Source organism: Mus pahari, chromosome 2 (genome assembly GCF_900095145.1).
Source record: "Mus pahari chromosome 2, PAHARI_EIJ_v1.1, whole genome shotgun sequence".
NCBI classification, from domain to species: Eukaryota; Metazoa; Chordata; class Mammalia; order Rodentia; family Muridae; genus Mus; species Mus pahari.
Window position 1 is genome coordinate 9,744,182 of NC_034591.1, and position 18,690 is coordinate 9,762,871.

The 18,690-nt window shown below is 35.4% G+C and overlaps 1 protein-coding gene across 1 annotated transcript in view; it reads left to right on the plus strand.

The window, feature by feature from the left end:
* Window positions 1-18,690, plus strand: part of Pclo (piccolo presynaptic cytomatrix protein) — a 317,165-nt gene that overhangs the window by 236,468 nt on the left and 62,007 nt on the right. Inside the window, exons 15-18 of the mRNA XM_021190148.2 lie at window positions 1,486-1,536; window positions 4,039-4,163; window positions 7,251-7,277; window positions 17,092-17,185. Coding sequence (XP_021045807.1) covers window positions 1,486-1,536; window positions 4,039-4,163; window positions 7,251-7,277; window positions 17,092-17,185 — 297 coding nt within the window. The remainder of the gene's footprint in view (window positions 1-1,485; window positions 1,537-4,038; window positions 4,164-7,250; window positions 7,278-17,091; window positions 17,186-18,690) is intronic.

Consider the following 18,690-nt stretch of genomic DNA (forward strand, 5'->3'; position numbering starts at 1 on the left):
TTGGTTTATGTTACTGTTGTTGTTGTTGTTGTTGTTGTTGTTGTTTTCAATGTATAACACTTCTAGACATTTGCATGGAACTTTTTTTTTACCATTTTTTTGTTTTATTAATTTAGAATGGAGTACATATTAAATCAATATGGTTGTTTAATGGCCAGCAGTTAACCCTTTGAAACCCCATCATAGTTTTGATGTTAATAGTAAGCATATATTATAAGTGAGCTAAACATTAAATGATATGGATTTGAACACCTGTAAGCCTCTTGTTTTCACCAAAGCTTGAGTTAATTTTATTCTTTAGTAGCTTTTAAAACAAGATTTGAAATAGAATTACTTTTTTACTATGTTCATCCTACAATAAAACTATATTGAGAAAGTAACTAAAGGTTAGAGATATGGCTTAGTGGTTAAGAGCACTGACTGCTCTGTCAGAGGTCCTGAGTTCAGTTCCCAGCAACCACATGGTGGCTCACAACCATCTGTAATGGGATCCAATGCCCTTTTCTGGTGTGTCTGAAGACAGCAACAGTGAAGTTATATAAATAAAATGAATAAATTTCAAAAAAGTAACTAAACAAGTATACAAAGATACTGTAGTAGATATTGCAGTTTTCCATTCAATTACTAAATCAAAGTCAGCTTTGCATACTTATAAATAGATAGGAATGATGTTTAAAGATGGCTGCTATTCCACTTAGGTGACTGATGATAGACTTGGGGCCAGAGACATATAAAAATGTAACAAGTACATAAGAAAGCATTTGTTAAGGAGCATGAATTACCTCACAAAAATCACTTTCTTTAATTTTATTAGTTATCAATTTATTTTGAGACAGAATTTTTACTGTATAGAATTAGATGGCCAGGTACTCACCCACTAGACTAGGCAGGCCATGAATTCACCGTGGTTCACTCACCTTTGCCTTGTGACACCATGCCTGGCTAGAACACTTTCTTACCCGCATTGAAAGATTTATTTGTCTAAAGAGTTATGAGGAAAAATGAAAACTTATCTGAAAAGATAAATATTAATTAATGGCAGTCTGGTCATAGGAAAAGGTTACTTAGGTGTTTCACCGTGCAGGGAGCTAGAAGGAGAGAGGCACAGATCACGACTTTCATCCCAGCTTCTGTATTCCTAGACAGTCTTATTTAAACACTGTCTCATTACTATGTCGCTCTTTAAAATCTCTAAATACTTTAAACTAAATGCATTCAGTTTTGTCTAAGTAATTAAAAATACTGCTGACATAAAATCATGGCTATAAAACAGGTTTTTTAAAATGAAAAATGGATTTGTGTGTTCTAAAATTAAGCAACTATGAGAATTATAAGCAAGCACTTTACTTCTGAAGCAACCAAAAGGGTAAAATGTATTTTGCAGGCAGCATGCTATAATACAAGTGAATTTCGAAAGACAGTTAAAAGTAGACCACCTATGAGTACTTTGTTTATTAATGTAGCATGTGGTCTTCGATGTTTCAGCCTACTGATGTGACCAAGACTGCCTCTCACCCAATCACAGGAGAGATTCAGGTATGGAAAGCTTTGCATGACATACTTCTATCACCTTTTTGTTTTGGTTTTAACATTTATCTATTTAATTTCTGAAAGTCTGTTCCTCATGGTGCGGTGACCTACAACCATAAAAGTATCCCAATGGCTACCTCACAGCTATAATTTGCTACTGTTGTGAATTGTAATGTAAATATTGTTGGAGACAGAGGTTTGCATCACAACTGCGCCGGCTGAGAACCACTGAACTCAAATATTCTTAAAGCTGGTGTTTGACTTGTTTTCCCCTGTTGTGCAGCAGATCCTTATGGCAACGGCACACATAGAATGGTAATCATAAAGATGTAGGCACTGGAACCTCTGTGTGTGAGGGTGCTTCCTCTGGTCTGACACCTGAGCTCCTTGAAGTCTCTATGAATGAATGGGGAAATTTTGAGTCTCTTGAAGTAGCATGAAGGTTTCCATGTCAATGAGAAGCAGCTTAGGTGCAGTGTCACTTGGACATGAACTCCAGAGAAAGCTAACTATGGACTATTAACCTTTGTGCTCCTATATCGTTACACAGCACACACTTTCAAAATTCATGCCTTCGCTTTTCCCTTAGGACACATTACTTTCTTATTTACACATTTTTCATGGCCCTCAGAGATAACTAGATTTTTCTCTGCTAAACAGCTCAACTAAAGATTCATTTCTATTGGAAAATATATCCAGATCAAAACAGTGCCAAAATGAGAATGTTTTTAATTCTGAATTTTTAAGCAAAGGTTTGACTCATTTTGTTTACTCCATTTTGAGTGTAAACATATGTATCTGTTTTTTGTATGGATTTTATTTATTTATTTATTTATTTATTTATTTATTTATTTATTTATCATTTAACCGTTTTTACAATCCAGACTTTATCCCCCTCCTGGCCCACCCCTCCTACTATTCAATGTCCCACACCTCCTCTTCTCATACCCCCGTTCTCCGAGAGGATGTTCCCATGCCACCAACCCCACCAGATTTCACCACTCCCTGGGCTTGAAGTCTCTCAAGAATTAGGTGCAGCTTCTCTGACTGAGTCCAGACCCAGGAGTCCTCTGCTGTATGTGTGTTGGGGGCCTCATATCAGTTGGTGTATGCAGCCTGGTTGGTAATCCAGTATCTGAGAGATCTTCGGGTTCCAGGTTAATTAAGACTAATAATCATCTTACAGGGTCACCCTCCTCCTCAGCTTCTTCCAGCTTTCCCCTAATTCAACCACAGGGGTCAGCAGCCTCTGTTAATTGGTTGGGTGTAAATATCTGTACCTGACTCTTTCAGCTGCTTGTTGGATCTTTCACAGGGCAGTCATGATAGGTCCCTGTTTGTAAGCACACCATAACATCAGTAATAGTGTCAGGCCTTGGAACATCCTCCTGACCTGGATCCCAATTTGGCCCAGTCCTTCGACCTCTCTTTCCTCAGGCATTTCTCCATTTTTGTCCCTGCAGTTCTTTCACACAAGAATAATTCTGTGTTAGGAGTTTTTGACTGTGGGATGGCAACCCCATTCCTCCACTTGATGCCCTGTCTTTCTATTGGAGGTGAACTCTACAATTTCTCTCTCCCCACTGTAGAGCATTTCATCTAAAAATACTAACTTTTAAAAATACATACCTTAGATGTATGAATTACTTTTAAAAGTTAGTATTTTTATTCATATGTTCCCTCTTTGAAATACAGATCTTTCCATTTCCATTTCTTGGGAAAACTTAAAGGTAGTTAAGATTTAATTGGAAGGACATCAAATGAACACTTCAGTTATAAAAGAGAAAAATACTAATTAGGGTTATAACAGTTTCTCAAATGTTTATCTGAATTACAAATCTTGTTCCTTGATGTTAATATGATCAGCCAATAAGTACTGTAGAGATATTCTTCTTTCTTCTACATCTTCTAAAGTCAAAAGCGTAAGTTAGCATTGTCCTAGTCGCTTACTTTATAAGAAGTGGCATAGAAAGAGAAACTATAAGCTTAATTTTAGAGAAAAGAGGAAGAGTGAAATCTATACTTTTTTTTAAAATCTTACATCTTAATATGAATAGTATCTTCTCCATATAACTTTTCTTTTCACCAGTCGTTTTTGATAAAATGTAAATGCTGTTAATTTAATGCTTTTATAAGTTATTTATTTTATTTTCAAAGTCCTTATAATTGTGATAGTGGATATCAGTGACGTGGATTATTTTCCAAAAACAAAGTTTCAATATTAAAATATAATAAATATTTAGTGTATGATTTTTCTTCTAAGTTAATTATTGGTAGACCAAGACTCTTTACTCTGCAGAGTCCAGTAACCATAAACAGCATATTTACTACATATCCAAATACGCCTAAGACCTTCCAGTTAAATTGTGCATTAACAGCTTAGTTTCAAATAAAATCTAGATGAAGAAGGTAATTTCTTATAAAATGTTAAAAGAACTAGTAGAGTATTAACTGATACTATTTCATTTGTTTTTATTTTTTCATGGAATTGTTTTCTACACCTTAAAGCTTCAAATCAACTATGATCTTGGAAATCTTATAATACATATTCTTCAAGCAAGAAACCTAGTCCCCAGAGACAACAATGGCTACTCTGACCCATTTGTTAAGGTGTACTTACTTCCAGGACGAGGGTAAGTGAAACTCATTGTCTTCTGAGTGTTTCATCTCACGGTCTAAACAATCCTGATATTATCTACCATTCTTTTATGTACAAACCTAAATTGTATTGTCCTTCTTACACTGTCCTTAGTTTACTTTTGCCATCATAGTCATCTCTAATTAGTAGATAAGGTTGAATTAAAAATTTAAATTATGTTATCAGTGGTGAGAGCAAAGATCATAATAAAGCCAGTCTCCATGAGAGTAAGCAGCATTTTTATTGTGGAGAAACATTTTTGTGTCATGTACTCAGACTATAACTCTAAAATCACCTAAGAAATTGTAGCAGATTTCAAGAACTAACATGTTGTAAATGTGAATTTTAATGTAAATGTATGTAGTAAATTAATATGGCAGCTTTATTTTAAATCTTATCTAATTCCCAAATAATGACACAAACAGACCAAGATTTACATTAAGCTTTACCTCTATGCCAGAGCAATCAATTGATCTATCTTAATCCCCTAATTTGGCTACCTCCCAGCCAAAATCATTTAGAGCCTTCTGTGCTTAAACAGAGTTCTCATGGACTCCTGCTTTTAACTCCCTGCCCACTCACTCTCACCTTCACCCACCCTCCCCAACCCACACTCTCCCATCCCCCTCCCCACTCCACCCCACCCCTACCCTGTCATTCTCTTGCCTGGCAGAAGTTCCAGCTTATCCTCTCTTCTGCCTTACCATTAGGCAATTAGCTTTTGTTGACAAGGCAGAGAATAAATGGTAAGAATTGTTTACACAAATTTGAGACAGGATATTCTTGATGTAAGCATTGCAATGCTCTGTCTGGATTGAAACAAGATAGTAGGGCATCGAAATTAGCATTTGAATAACACAGGATAACCTTTACACAGTGCTCAAAAACCTTATGCCTACAACTTGTCTCCCTAAATTCACTATAATATCAACTTTCTTTACTGTTTATTTTTACAAAATATATGTATTATTACCCTATATTTTGATGGCCACGAAATGGCTTTATGAAACCCGATCAATGTACACATTTCCAAATCAATATGTCAAAAATAGTGACAAATAAATAACACTTGAAGCAATGACTTTGTTATATAAATTAAAGATGTTTCATTTACTATTTTGTAGGATATATACTCTGTTGATATGAAGAAAGTTCACTGGACTTTGGGTCTAACTTCATGGTAGAGTGTGTGTTTCACATAACTGAGCCTTTCATTCCCTAGCACCAAATAAAAATACTAAATAAGTGATATGTTTTCTTTAAGGCTGTATAATAACTAATCACATGATTAATTTTAATACCAGTGTTCCGATATATCAATGAGTACTTGAAAAAGGTTTTAAAACAGAGATTTGACCTCTACAAATCATTATATTTTACCTAAACTATTGCCCAAGCTAATGTGGTATAACCATGAGCAGTAAACAAATGGAGTTATGTTGAGAAACTTTCTCAGCTAGTAGGAGCACTGGTTTAATTTTTCTTTAATGTGGAGGTGACACTTGAGTACTGAGTTTTGCTTGGGAATTGTTAAGTACAGCACAGAAATAGAGAGAGAGGGTAGTGCAGTAACTGACCACCCTTCATCTTCAAAAGTTTTCACTTACTAGCCAATTAGAGTTTACTTTTCCTCTTACATACTTCCTACATCCATATTATTTTGAAAGAAATCCTAGCAATTAACACTTTTTGCAAATATTTCAGGATATATCTTTGCATGATAATTCAAATAAATTTCACAAATAATTTCCTTAACAAAACCTTTCGTAAGATTTCTAGTTGGTTGAGAACCTAATTGGTTTTTGTAGAACACGGTACCAACCCACAACAAACATTCCTCTAAGATACATTATGTGCTGTAAAGTGCCAACAGATTTAAAAGCAAACAAACAATATGAAAAAGTTTTCTGAGCATGAGAGATGCCTGAAGAGGAGCCATGTTAGATTATGCACTGCAGTGAATCTGCTGTATATTCACTCAGTCACCATTGGCAGCTCCCAATGTCTTTGATATTCCATTTTACTGAGCGCACAATCGTAATTTTTAGTTTGTCAATAAAAGCAAATCAGGTAATCCAGAGACAGTATAGGACTAATAGTGTACAGGATCTGATTTCATACCCTTGCTGCAAGAGGTTCTTTACCAAGTTAGAACTGTTAATGGTTGATCTGATTTTAGTTTCTTAAGCATTTTTAAATCATCAATAATTCTACATAAACTCAATAAAATAACCACATGTCCCAGGAAAGAGAATCTTTTATGATTATTTTAATTAATTAATGAGTGTATGTTATATTTGCATATGTTATGACCATAAATAACTTTGCAGACATAGTTGAAGGTGTAAATTTTACAATGACAAACAGTTACAAATTTGTACATACAGTCTTGCCACATCCTTTGATTGGAGTATGACAAAAATAACACAAATAATAAAAATATCTTTATTTTTATTTTTCCATGACAATTTTTGTTTGTTTTTTTTATTAAGAAGTTATAGGAAATAACTCAAGGAATTTTTTCTGTGTCTTTAAATGGATTAATTTTTTTTTCATCTTCCATAACAGTAGCCTGTAGTAGTATAGGTTATAGTAGTATAGTAATACACAACAATTCTTATACCTATGCATTGATTGATTGTGGTGGAAAGTTGAATAAGCTGAACAGATAGACAGTAACCTGAATACTTCAGCCTGTTCTATAATACTTAGCTGCAAATGATTTAAAAAATATAAGGAAATGTCAATGAATGCACACCTTATACTATTACTGTCATATTACCTTCTTCTAACCCTCCCTCATAAGGCAGGATTCAGCTCTTAGGTAGCAAGTAGGTTGGATTCCTACCCTATCATTAGTTAATCACTGAATACTGAATAACTACGCAAAAAGCATTTATTAGACATCTAAATGTTGTTCACTGTAGTTCAATGATTATCTTCTGTCTCAAGTCAGTTGCATTCTATATCGCTTCTGTGATTGCTATTCTCATATTTCCTGTCTATTTCTATTAACTTTTTTCTTCCTGTCTTTCCCTCTTTCCTGTTGTATTCTTCACTCTGGCTTCTGGAATCAATGCAGTCAAGTCATGGTTGTCCAGAATGCAAGGTACAATCAGTTTTCCTTCTGTGCCAACTATTCTGTTATGCCTAGAGTTATACTCTGTGCATTTTTAAGTACATGGACCAATACTTCAACTTGGGTTATAACTTTATTTTTCTCCAAATAAATGTCTGTTGAATTAGGCCAGCAGCAAATAGTTCTGACCAATTTGCATTAGGACACAGAAAAATAGAAAATATTAAAAACAGAAAAGAAAGATGAGGACATTTCACCCTAAAATTGAATTTAATCGCCATTTGTACTTGTATTTTGTGTGCTGAATCTCATTTACCTGCTTATGTGACAGTCACAGCTTACGCTGTCCTCATATCTTATTACAAATGAAGAAATACATTTTCATTTTAAATATAATGTCAGATTTATTCTTTCCTTACTCTCCATTGCAATGTTTTCATGATTTTATGTCTTCTGTTCCACAAAGTGACTGGAAGGTAAATATTAGCTTCCTATAATGTACGAGTAATCACATAGACACTGTTCTTTGATTTTAGTACTAGGAAATTTCTCTGATTCGTTATAAGCTGCTTTACTGTCTTACCAACCTAGACTACCTCTCAAGACATAACCCAGAATATCCTATTGCACATCACACACTGCCCTATAAAATAACTGTGTTGTTTAACTGGAGAGACTCATGTGTAGGTTTAGAATTTTCAAAACCTACTTTAATTAGAGTTCTTAAATGTTTAAACTTCCCTTCTAGCCCACAGACCAAAGGTAGGAGAGAAAGATGTTTAACGGGACAAGGTGGGTGTAGACATGTTTAGAAGTAGTTCTTTGGGACGATTCCAAACATGAATCAGTAGCAGCAGTCCAGTCTAATTGGCAAACACCAAACACAAATCAGTAGAAGAAGCTCAATCCAGAATAAACCATGAGGCTCTGCTGAATTGGCACAATCCTGTGTAAGCTGCGAGAAGTAGCCAGAATACCATGGGAAGTTCTTTGGCATGTTCCTCTCTATGAAGTTACAACAAGAGATGATCAGCGAAGACCAGCAATGTGCTGCAAGGCAAACTAATGCAAGAGCATCATTCACTGTCAGTTGTGTTCTGCTAATCCTGTTTCCAAAATCACACATTTTCTCATGTATCTGCTTCAGCAAAATATCCTCTCATTTGTCTGTTTCAGCAAAACATCCCCACATAAGATAGCTTCCAGAAAAACATCAAATAACACAATTAAGTCCCCAAAGAAACCAGAAATTTCCACTTTGGTCATGTACCATCTTTACTAGTAGGATGGTAAGGAGTTTAGTCTCAGCCGTATTGTTAATGTTACAGTATTTAAGTATGACATTTTTATTAATCCTGGAAAGCTATGACCCAAAATAGCCTGTTTCTGATTTTTAAGATATAAGCATGTATATTCAACACTAGGATCTATCATCCTATCCTTACTGGTGCTCAGTAGCTTCATCCCTTAGAGCCCTATCATTATCAACCTATGAACACAGACCCCATGGTGGCTAGTTTCTCTTGTGGACATAATCTGAGTTGCTTGTGCTGATACGTGAAATTAGTTCCATTTCATAGATTGTTACACTTTAGAACACACATTATCAGTCTCCTTATTTGTAATCTCGCTGATTTTTGTCTAAGAAAGCTGATGGAGCATTATCAAGGTGGTGATTTTCTGCATTTAATTTATAGGGGAGCATAGTTAAGTACTGATTGTAATGACTGAATGAGCATAGTCTATTTTGATTACTCTTTGGAAGGTTAAAAAGTTAAGATATCATCCATATATAATTTCGTTATATCTTTGAAAACTACCAAGGTCAGAGGGAATTGAAATGACCATGGAAGTCACTAAGTGGGTACCTTAAGAAGCTGGGTTTGAATTTTAGCATTGTCACTTAGAAGCCATGAGGGGACTGTGTTCCCTTGCATAATTAATAATAATAATAATAATAATAATAATAATAATAATAATAACTTCCTCATAGGCATATGTGTGCATTATTATTGCCATAATGTGATATGATTAATGTACTCTTCCCTCTAACAAGAAAGGCAAATGAGAATAGCCTCTTTCCCTTCCATGTGTGCATGTGTGATATGCTTAGTAATAAACCAAAAGTGGGAAACATAGTATCCGTAATAATCAGTAACGTTGCAGTTGTTATTATTACTTCTGATAATAGTAGAAAATGACAGTTAAATAAGAGACAAAAGTGTGTGTAAATAGTTATACAAAATAGTTTTACAGTAATGTCAAGAAGGGAAATTAACCTTTCTTCAATAAAAAAATATAATGTATTAAGAATAATATAATGAGGGATGTAGAGATTATTCAGCAGGTAGAAGACAAGCTGCTCTTCCCAAGGACCTGAACTCAGTTGCCAGCACCCTCATGGTGGCTCACAGCTTTCTCTAACACCATCACAGGGTCTAGCATCCACTTCAACATTTGTGTACATTAAGCATACAGGTGCTGCACAGGCATAGATGTATGCCAAATACTCATACACATAAAATTAAAATAATAAAAATGAATAAAACTGTGAAAATCCTATTACACTAATAAATGTACACTGATCCAGTTTTATCTTCTCTTTTTTACTTAGTTGTCTACAGCTTCATCTAAATATGCCCATATGCTATGAAAAGAATGAGGTCAGGTGAGATAGAGATGAGAGAAAGCCAAGGAAAGATGACAAATGCCCTATGTCCTTGATGATACAATTATGATAAGCTGTGGTAACTTCAAAAAGGAAATTCACATACTGAAAAGCCCCCCCCCACACACACACTTTTCTTTCATCATCCTGTTGGAAAAACTGAAGTTTTCTCATTAATGAGATTTTGCTATAATTCTAACAAGTCTTAATTATCACTATAAGTACAATGACTGGGTAGATTTTCATTAAACACCATTGTTAGCAACCATTTGAAACAAATGTGTTGTCATTTGAAACAAATACTGGAATATGATGTCCAAGGCTGACTTTATTTTGAAAGATTTAAAATGTATCAAAGAGTCACAGTTGTAGGGTTTTTCCATTTTTAAAAAATGTGTTCTTTTTGCATATACTACATTCTCACCAACTTTTCCTCCCTCTGCTCTGCCCAGTCCTGCCTCTATTTCATGCTATAAGATGAAATTGCCATGTTCACTTGATGAACTGATTTTGTATTTTCACATATTTGTAAACCTTGGATTATTTAACATGACCTAATTGCCATAATGTGATATGATTAATATACTCTTCCCTCTAACAAGAAAGGCAAATGAGAATAGCCTCTTTCTTTCTCTTCTGGTTTAATTTACGCTTATACTCAAGAACCCTAGTGCAGCTGCTCATGTTTGGGAATGCAGACATTTGAGCATAGCTTTTTAAATTGTGATAATCTATCAACTATATGAAGTTTCAACACAGTATTGTAGCCTCATGCACAAAATTACCAGAAAGTGGTCGCTGTAAACAAGTGTTTAAAAAGAAGGCTCTTCAGGAAATATAAAACAATGAAATTATTCAGGAGGGTCTCATGTTCAAGGTCAGCCTGGGATATGTAATAGCATGCTGCCTACAGACTAATTAATTAACTGAAAGAGGAAAAGAAGTAAAGCCAGAAAAGATCTGCTGGAGGATTGCTTTGATTCATAAAATGAGGTGATCAAAGCTGTGGAAAGGACACAAGGCCTGCAGTGGATCATCAAAAGCCCAGCATGGATAGCTCATGAATTCTCAGCCTAGCTGAGGCAGTATTACTAGTAATGGCTGCTGAGCAACAGAGTCAGCTTTTCTCAGGTATGAGCCTTGTGAGGCTACCCATCTCTAATAGATGGCCCTACATGCATACTCATGAAGGCAACACTGAATGAGTTAAAGAGAAAAATGAAACAAAACATAAATTTGGGTAAGAGAAGAGTAGAGAGGGGAGGAATTGGAGAGGATGGAATGTGATTTAATCAAAACATTCTATATACATATACACATACACATACATACACACACACACACACACACATACATTTGAAATTCTTAAATAATAAAAATGGTATTAGCCAGTCACTGGTGGTACAAGCCTTTAGTTCCAGCACCTAGGAGAAGACCTTAGGTAGACCTCTAAGGTCAAGGCCAGCCTGATCTACAGAGTGAGTTCCAGGACAACCAGGACTACACAGAGAAACTCTGTCTCAAAAAAAAAAGAAAGAAAAAATGTTTGTTTGTTTGTTTGTTTTTTTAGTTTTGTATTTGTTTACTGTGGAACGTAGTATTTATTAAAGCTTCCTATTGCCCTCTATTGTTGGTTGTGGCAAGCAGAGATACTGCCTTACCTGCCAAGACTCCAACCTATTGTGTGCCTCTTACCAAAATTTAACCGAAAACTGGACTTGACTGGGTATGATGGCAAGTGTCTGTAATTCCAGTGCTCTGGACCTCAGGGGATAAATACTGAGAGGCAGGACATGTTTGGAGGATTTTATTTGGTTTGTTTGTTTGGTTTGTTTTCTTTTTTTACCTCTTTATTTTCCACTAAGGAAGGTTAATTAGGTTCTCAGGCTAGTGATGCAGAACAAGATAAATAGCCCAAGAAAAGACATCCCCAGACAGAGAAAGAAAAGGGAGCCTTCAAGTGTATTCCTTTCTTCTAGAGCTTCAAAACATTATTATTCAAGATCATAATTCAGAATGTGATAACGAAGGACATAAACACAAAGTGAGATGCTGGAGAAGAAGCAAAGAGTGAACTATAGAGCAAAGAGGCTGAATTGAAGATGCTACAATCTCAGATAGTCAAACAGGAAGCCTATTTAATAATAAAAGTAAGAGGATGTGATCCAAAGATGAATCCACTAAGACAGAAGTCAGACATACAATGTCAAAGAGCAATCTTCTAACAAATAAGGGAGCAAGAAAGTCCATTTAAAAATGAAGAAAGCCCACAGAACAGAAATCCTGAGGCAGAAGCCACTTACCATCTGCATCCCATGAAAGCTACCATTCTAGAAATGAGAAGCTTCAGTCCAGGGATAGGGATCAAAATAGTAACCCAAAATCAGAAACAAGAAGTCAAGATCTAGAAGCAAGGCTAGAAAATAATGGATTTGAATACATTCAATCAGGATCCAGACACATGCTCAGGACCAGAAAAGGGGGCCAACATGGGGATGGAAAGAAGAGAATTGGAAAGTCAAGAAGAGTAGCTGAAGTCTAAACAGGACACCCAGTTCACCCCCTTAAGAGGCAAAAAGAAAGCAATGGACGCATTGACAGGGGAAAGAAATTACAAGAACAACAGCATATGGCAAAAAAAAATTTTTTTTAAAAAAGCAAAACAAAAACAAGAAGGGATTTTACAGTAGTAGACTGTGGAGTTCTGCTCTTAATGTTGCTGTGATGTTGTGGGAACATAAATGACTCCTCCACTAGCTATCAAAGTGTTAAAAAAAAAAAAAAAAGTCCATGCTTGCTAATGCCCAGTCAGAGATATGCAGAGCTGTGCATGGCTACTATAATCAGCTGCTGTTTCATGAGCAAGAAGAGGGAAAAGGCTCTATCAAGAAGGAAGGGAACAAATCTTAGACTGCTAAAGTGAGAAAATTGAAGTCTAGAAACAAGAAGCAGAGGATCACTGTAGGGAGTTACAGGATTTAAGAGTAGAGATGAAGCTGGCTGTAGCTCAGATGATGACGAATGCTGCAAGACTTTGAAGCAAGTAAGTTTTTCAAATCTTGATGCACAGTATGAAATGGCAAGAACTCAAACCCACACACAAATAATGGGTTTGGGCCAGGCAGTGGTGGAGCACGCCTTTAATCCCAGCACTTGGGAAGCAGAGGCAGATTTCTGAGTTCAAGGCCAGCCTGGTCTACAGAGTGAGTTCCAGGACAGCCAGGACTGCACAGAGAAACCCTGTCTCGAAACAAACACCAAAACACAAACAAACAAAAGGAATAGGTTTGGGTTTCGCATCTTTAATGCATGGAATGAACAGGGTCTGAAAAGGAACAGTTTGGGACTTTATAGACTAACACTGACATAAGGCCTTTGCTCACCAAATAACTAGCATTCTACGTTACATGGATGATACACTTTTGTTCATTGAAAATATGATTTTGTTTTATAAATATCAGACAGTGATGCTAGTGTTCCTGTTTGTAGATCAGGTGAAACTCACTTCCATTTTACTTGACAGGACTTCAGAAGCAGATTTGTTAATTCGTGGACTCTATATCTCAAATATATAAATATTCGAAAATAAATATGAACAAATATAGAAAAGTTTCAGGTGGCAGAGAATTTCATACATAGATTTTTCTTATGTCTAATTTCCTGTGTACTTTTGTGCCTTAGCTTGTACAGTTATTTTCATCTATTGATACATGAAACAAATATTATAGAGATGCTCTGTAGAAGAACATTTGGTAAGCCGGATAATGATAATACAAATGATTTTCCCAAACAAAAAATAAAGCTGTGGAAAGGGGCTTGAGTCTGAACAGAATCGGAGCATCAAATTCAGTAAGAACATGATACTCTACTAATATAATTTTTAAATCTGTGCTACGTAGATTACTTCTGACTCTGTTAACAGATAAATACCTTTAATATTCATCTCCATTGTTACATAGAATTTGAATACCCCATACCACTCAAATATCTCTATGCAACTCTAAACATGTTCTAATCTCTTTTGTTGTGACAATAACTTGTATTATACATAAATTGAGGTATAGGAACTATATTATAGAGACATGGTACACACTTTAGCTAATAAAGCTTATTAAGAAAACAGATGAATAAGTGATGCTTTTGGATATTTTCATAAGTTAATTTCATATAACATACTTAAGATTAAATAATAAGGAATTTCTTTGTACTTAAATCCTCATCCTACCACCTAATACCCATGCAGCCTTACAAGCACATCTTAATTCCTCTAAGGCTTCGAGTCTAAGCTTAAATCCTTCTTACCTACTAAATGAGATAATAAATGGAGCCTGTTGCCTAAGGAAGCCTTTAAGGTACAGTGGATTCGCACATACAAAGCAGTTAGAGCTCTGCTCTAGTCAGAACTTAAGGTTATTTATTATTTCAGTGTGACTGGGAACTGCTTTTCGAAAACAATATATGATCATAATATACTACCATCACAGTTGTCCTCATGATAGAGATGCATGGTTTCTGATAGAGAACTAGTATTTAATATTTTTTCCTAGATGTAGAAGTGACAAGAATTACTAAGTGTGGATGTGAAATTTTTAGTTTATTTATATTTTATGAATTAAGAAAGTCCAAGGATTGATCAATCCTTTGGAAAATGACAGCACTATAAATGGTTTTAGTTTAAGGCATAGCTGTAACTTAATGAAAGAACCTGCTTTCATTTGCCTTTTTGCCATATATATATATATATATATATATATATATATATATATATATACACTATTTTAGAATATTAATAAATAATATTACTGGTTATCATCAAATTTTGTATCTTATCTTGCTGTGGTGGGCTCCTGATTTCACCACTTCAATAACTAAGTCCATGTCACACAAAAATGTAGAACTCTGTAAGTCTTCCCCTGGCTGAAGTGCAGCAGCTAGAGGAATGGCTATGTTTCCTCTAGGGCACAATCATCTGTTAAGTTGAAAGTGTTCATATTAATTGTTCCCATACCATCATCAAACAAACAAACATAAAAGAAAAAGAAACATACCATGCCTAGTAATTTTCAGTTTTGGGAATCATACCTTTCAAGTTTACTGAAAATTACACCTTAGAAATGCTTATGGGATTACTATCTAATTATCATCTTAGCATTTTGCTATACTTATTTCATTTGTTTTAATAATAGAAAATATATTTCAGGTACATTTGGAGTCCTTAAAACTACTACCTTACCCACCTAGAATATTAACTAAATTGAATTTAATATTTATACTTCCTAAGCTTTCCTGTGATATTGATATGTATGTCTTACATACAAGTGTATTCATGTATATGTATATGTATGTATGTATGTATGTATGTATATATATATATATATATATATATATATATATATATATATNTATATATATATATATATATATATATATATATATATATATATATATGTAATGATTTTAAATTCACATAGTGATAAGTTAACTTTGACCTGTTTATTTTTCTGTAAAACTTTAAACAAAACATTTTCAAGAATTTGATTAAATTCTTCCTGATGCTTCATATTTTATTGTTTAAATACACAAGCACTATGTGTTCATTTATTATTTTAGCAGAAACAATATTTATAAATATTCTTAAATACATTTCTTTTGTACACATGGGAGAAATTCTCTGGGATAAAAACTGAATTAGGAGAATTGAAACACTCTGGGTGTATATATAATATCTTAAGCTTCACTAAATATTGATGAAGTTATGGGCAAAATATATGTACGATCTCATAACTTCCTGGTAATTCTGTTTGTTACAACCATTATGTAAGCATTTCTTCCAAAGAATCTAAGATCTTGAATGACATTCAGCAAATCCTATTCTTATTTTCATACAATCAAATAAGATGCTTAGAGTAAGAAGTCACTAGAATCACATGTGAGATTTGGTGAGACACAAACTTCATGACATATTTCATTACAGCTTTCAGAAATCACCATGTTCTAGATTTATCACAGAATAATTACATCAGATTCTCCTGGAGTGGGAGAGTTATGGAGTCTTCACTGTCTTTAAGGAAAAGTAATTTGTAATTTTAGACAAGAATCGGGGCTTCCTAGTAAATAACTGACACCTACCAGAAATAAAGTGTTGTTTAATCAATAAGATGTGAATTAAGATGGAAAATCCAGGAAAGACAAAGTTAAGGAAAGCCTTGCCTATGGCATCACCATCTGCTAAGGACAGGTAACAGTCAGCTATTTCCTAGTCCAGCCACTAGTCCGGTTCTGGCTGTCCATGTGCTGCTAGACTTAATTTGTACAGGTTTTCAGTATAAGTTGTTAAATGTATAGTATATATGTTTCTAATGATTACTCAGAGGCCATGGAAGAAGTGGGGATTCATTGAACTGCCCCAAGTTGCAATGAATGAAGGCAATAATTAACTTTAATTTTGACATAAACTAGTGGCACAAAGCCTTCAAACCTGCTGTATAACTATTGTAAATTCCATACTTTAGAGGGCATTTCAAATGTCCCCTTGGGGAGGTTTTCAAAATCTCATGTTATAAGAACCATTTGTCTTCCTTTTCTCTGTAAACGCAATTAGTGCCTTATTCTTTCTTTCTTAAAAACAAAACAAAACGGGGTCTAATGTGGGCCAAGTTGGGTCAAAACCAACTATACGGCTGAGGACTCTGAAATCAGATTTCCACCAACAAATGGTCAGATCACACCTGTATGTGTATCTTACAATAGCCATCTCTTAATATCACTATGTTTCAGGGGGTAAAAGACAATTTTGCTTGGCTGACAGGATTGGATGTAAAATGCTTAGAAAGTTCAAGACTATATTATTATTTATGAAGCAAAAAAGATATCAATGTTATATATAGTTAATGTAAATACCTCATGCATTCAGAAAAATCTAATAGTATACTTCAAATACTCAGTTATTTCTTTCAAGACATACCCAGTAGTGCAAGTGAAACTCCAAACCGCCGATGTATTTCAAACTGTCATGGTGTGTTCAATTTAAGACTGAATTTCAAACTGGAAGGTGAAATGATTACACAATGATGTGAGACCAAAGACTTGGCAAATGCTGTATGCCCTTCACTTTGACTGTGAAGTTATCAGTTAAGGTAAAATGTCAAAATAACTCTTTCTTCTCTTCCAATTTAGTGCTGAGTACAAGAGAAGGACTAAATATGTCCAGAAAAGTCTTAATCCTGAGTGGAATCAAACAGTAATTTATAAAAGTATTTCCATGGAGCAGGTATGTAGTTATTGTTATGCAAATATCAACTGTAGGGAGATGTAAGGGCAATGATGACACTATTACAGAAGAATCAGGGTCTATATCAAGGATTTCCAAACATAGTACAAGTTCATTAAATATACATGAGAAACTTATACAGCAGTAATGGATGAGTGAAGTTCAAAGGTAAGGTAAAGCAAGATGTTCCTATTTTGACAAAGTACCCAAAACATGAACAAATAATTTAGTGAAGTATCATAGGACATTTTAAAACTTAAAATTTTCTTTTTTATTTAGTATTTTACTTGCTTATTTACACTCCAGATTTTATCCCCACCCCCACCCCTGTCGTCCATCCTCTGACTGTTTCACATCCCATACCTCCTCCCCAACCCCTGTCTCCATGAGGAGGGTCCTCCCACTTACCACCCCACCCCACCTGACCTCTAAACTCTCTGGGGCCACATAATAATGTGTTGGGGGCCTCATATCAGCTAATACATGCTGCCTGGTTGGTGGTCCAGTGTCTGAGAGATCTCAGGGGTCCAGGATAATTGAGACTGTTGGTCCTCCTACAGGGTTGCCCTCCTTCTCAGCTTCTTCCAGCTTTTCTCTAATTCAACCACAGGGGCCAGCAGCTTCTGTCCTTTGGTTGGGTGCAAATATCTGCATCTGACTCTTTCAGCTGCTTGTTAGGTCTTTCGGAGGGCCATCATAATAGATTCCTTTTTATGAGCTCACCATAGACTCAGTAAAAGTGTCATGCTTTGGGACTTCCTCTTGAGCTGGATCCTACTTTGGGCCTGTTGCTGGACCTTCTTTTCCTCAGGCTCCTCTTCATATCCACCCCTGCAGTTCTTTCAGACTGGAACAATTAGGGGTCAGAGTTGTGACTGTGGGATGGCAACCCCATCCTTCACTTGATGTCCTGTCTTTCTGCTGGAGGGGGGCTCTATAAGTTCCCTCTCCCTGCTGTCTGACATTTCATCTAAGGTCCCTCTCTTCGAGTCCTGAGAGTCTCTCACTTCCCAGGTCTCTGGTGCATTCTGGAAAGTCCCCCTAACTTTCTACCTCCTGAGGTTGCCTGTTTTCATTCTTTCTGCTGGCCCAAAGGGCTTCACTTCTTTTCCCTCATCCAATACCAGATCAGGTTCCCCTCTAGCCCCCCCTCAAAAAAAAACCCTGTCCACTTTCCCTCCCAGGTCCCTCCCTCCCTTCCCACTTGTGATTGCTTTTCTCTCCCTCCCAAGTGGGACTGAGGCGTCCTCACTTGGGCCCTTCAGCTTGTTGACATTTTTGAGTTCTATGGACTGTATCTTGGATATTCTGTAGTTTTGTTTGACTAATATCTACTTATTAATGAGTAATAAACAAGGGTCAGATTTACAAATTGGGAGGCAATATTTTCAATTGGCTACATTTTTATTTTTCAGAAAGAACATCAAAAGGAATAAAATGTATTTGTTCTACCCAGATAAGATGTAGGACTATATTTTTATAAATTAAAGCTTCTCAAGAGGAGA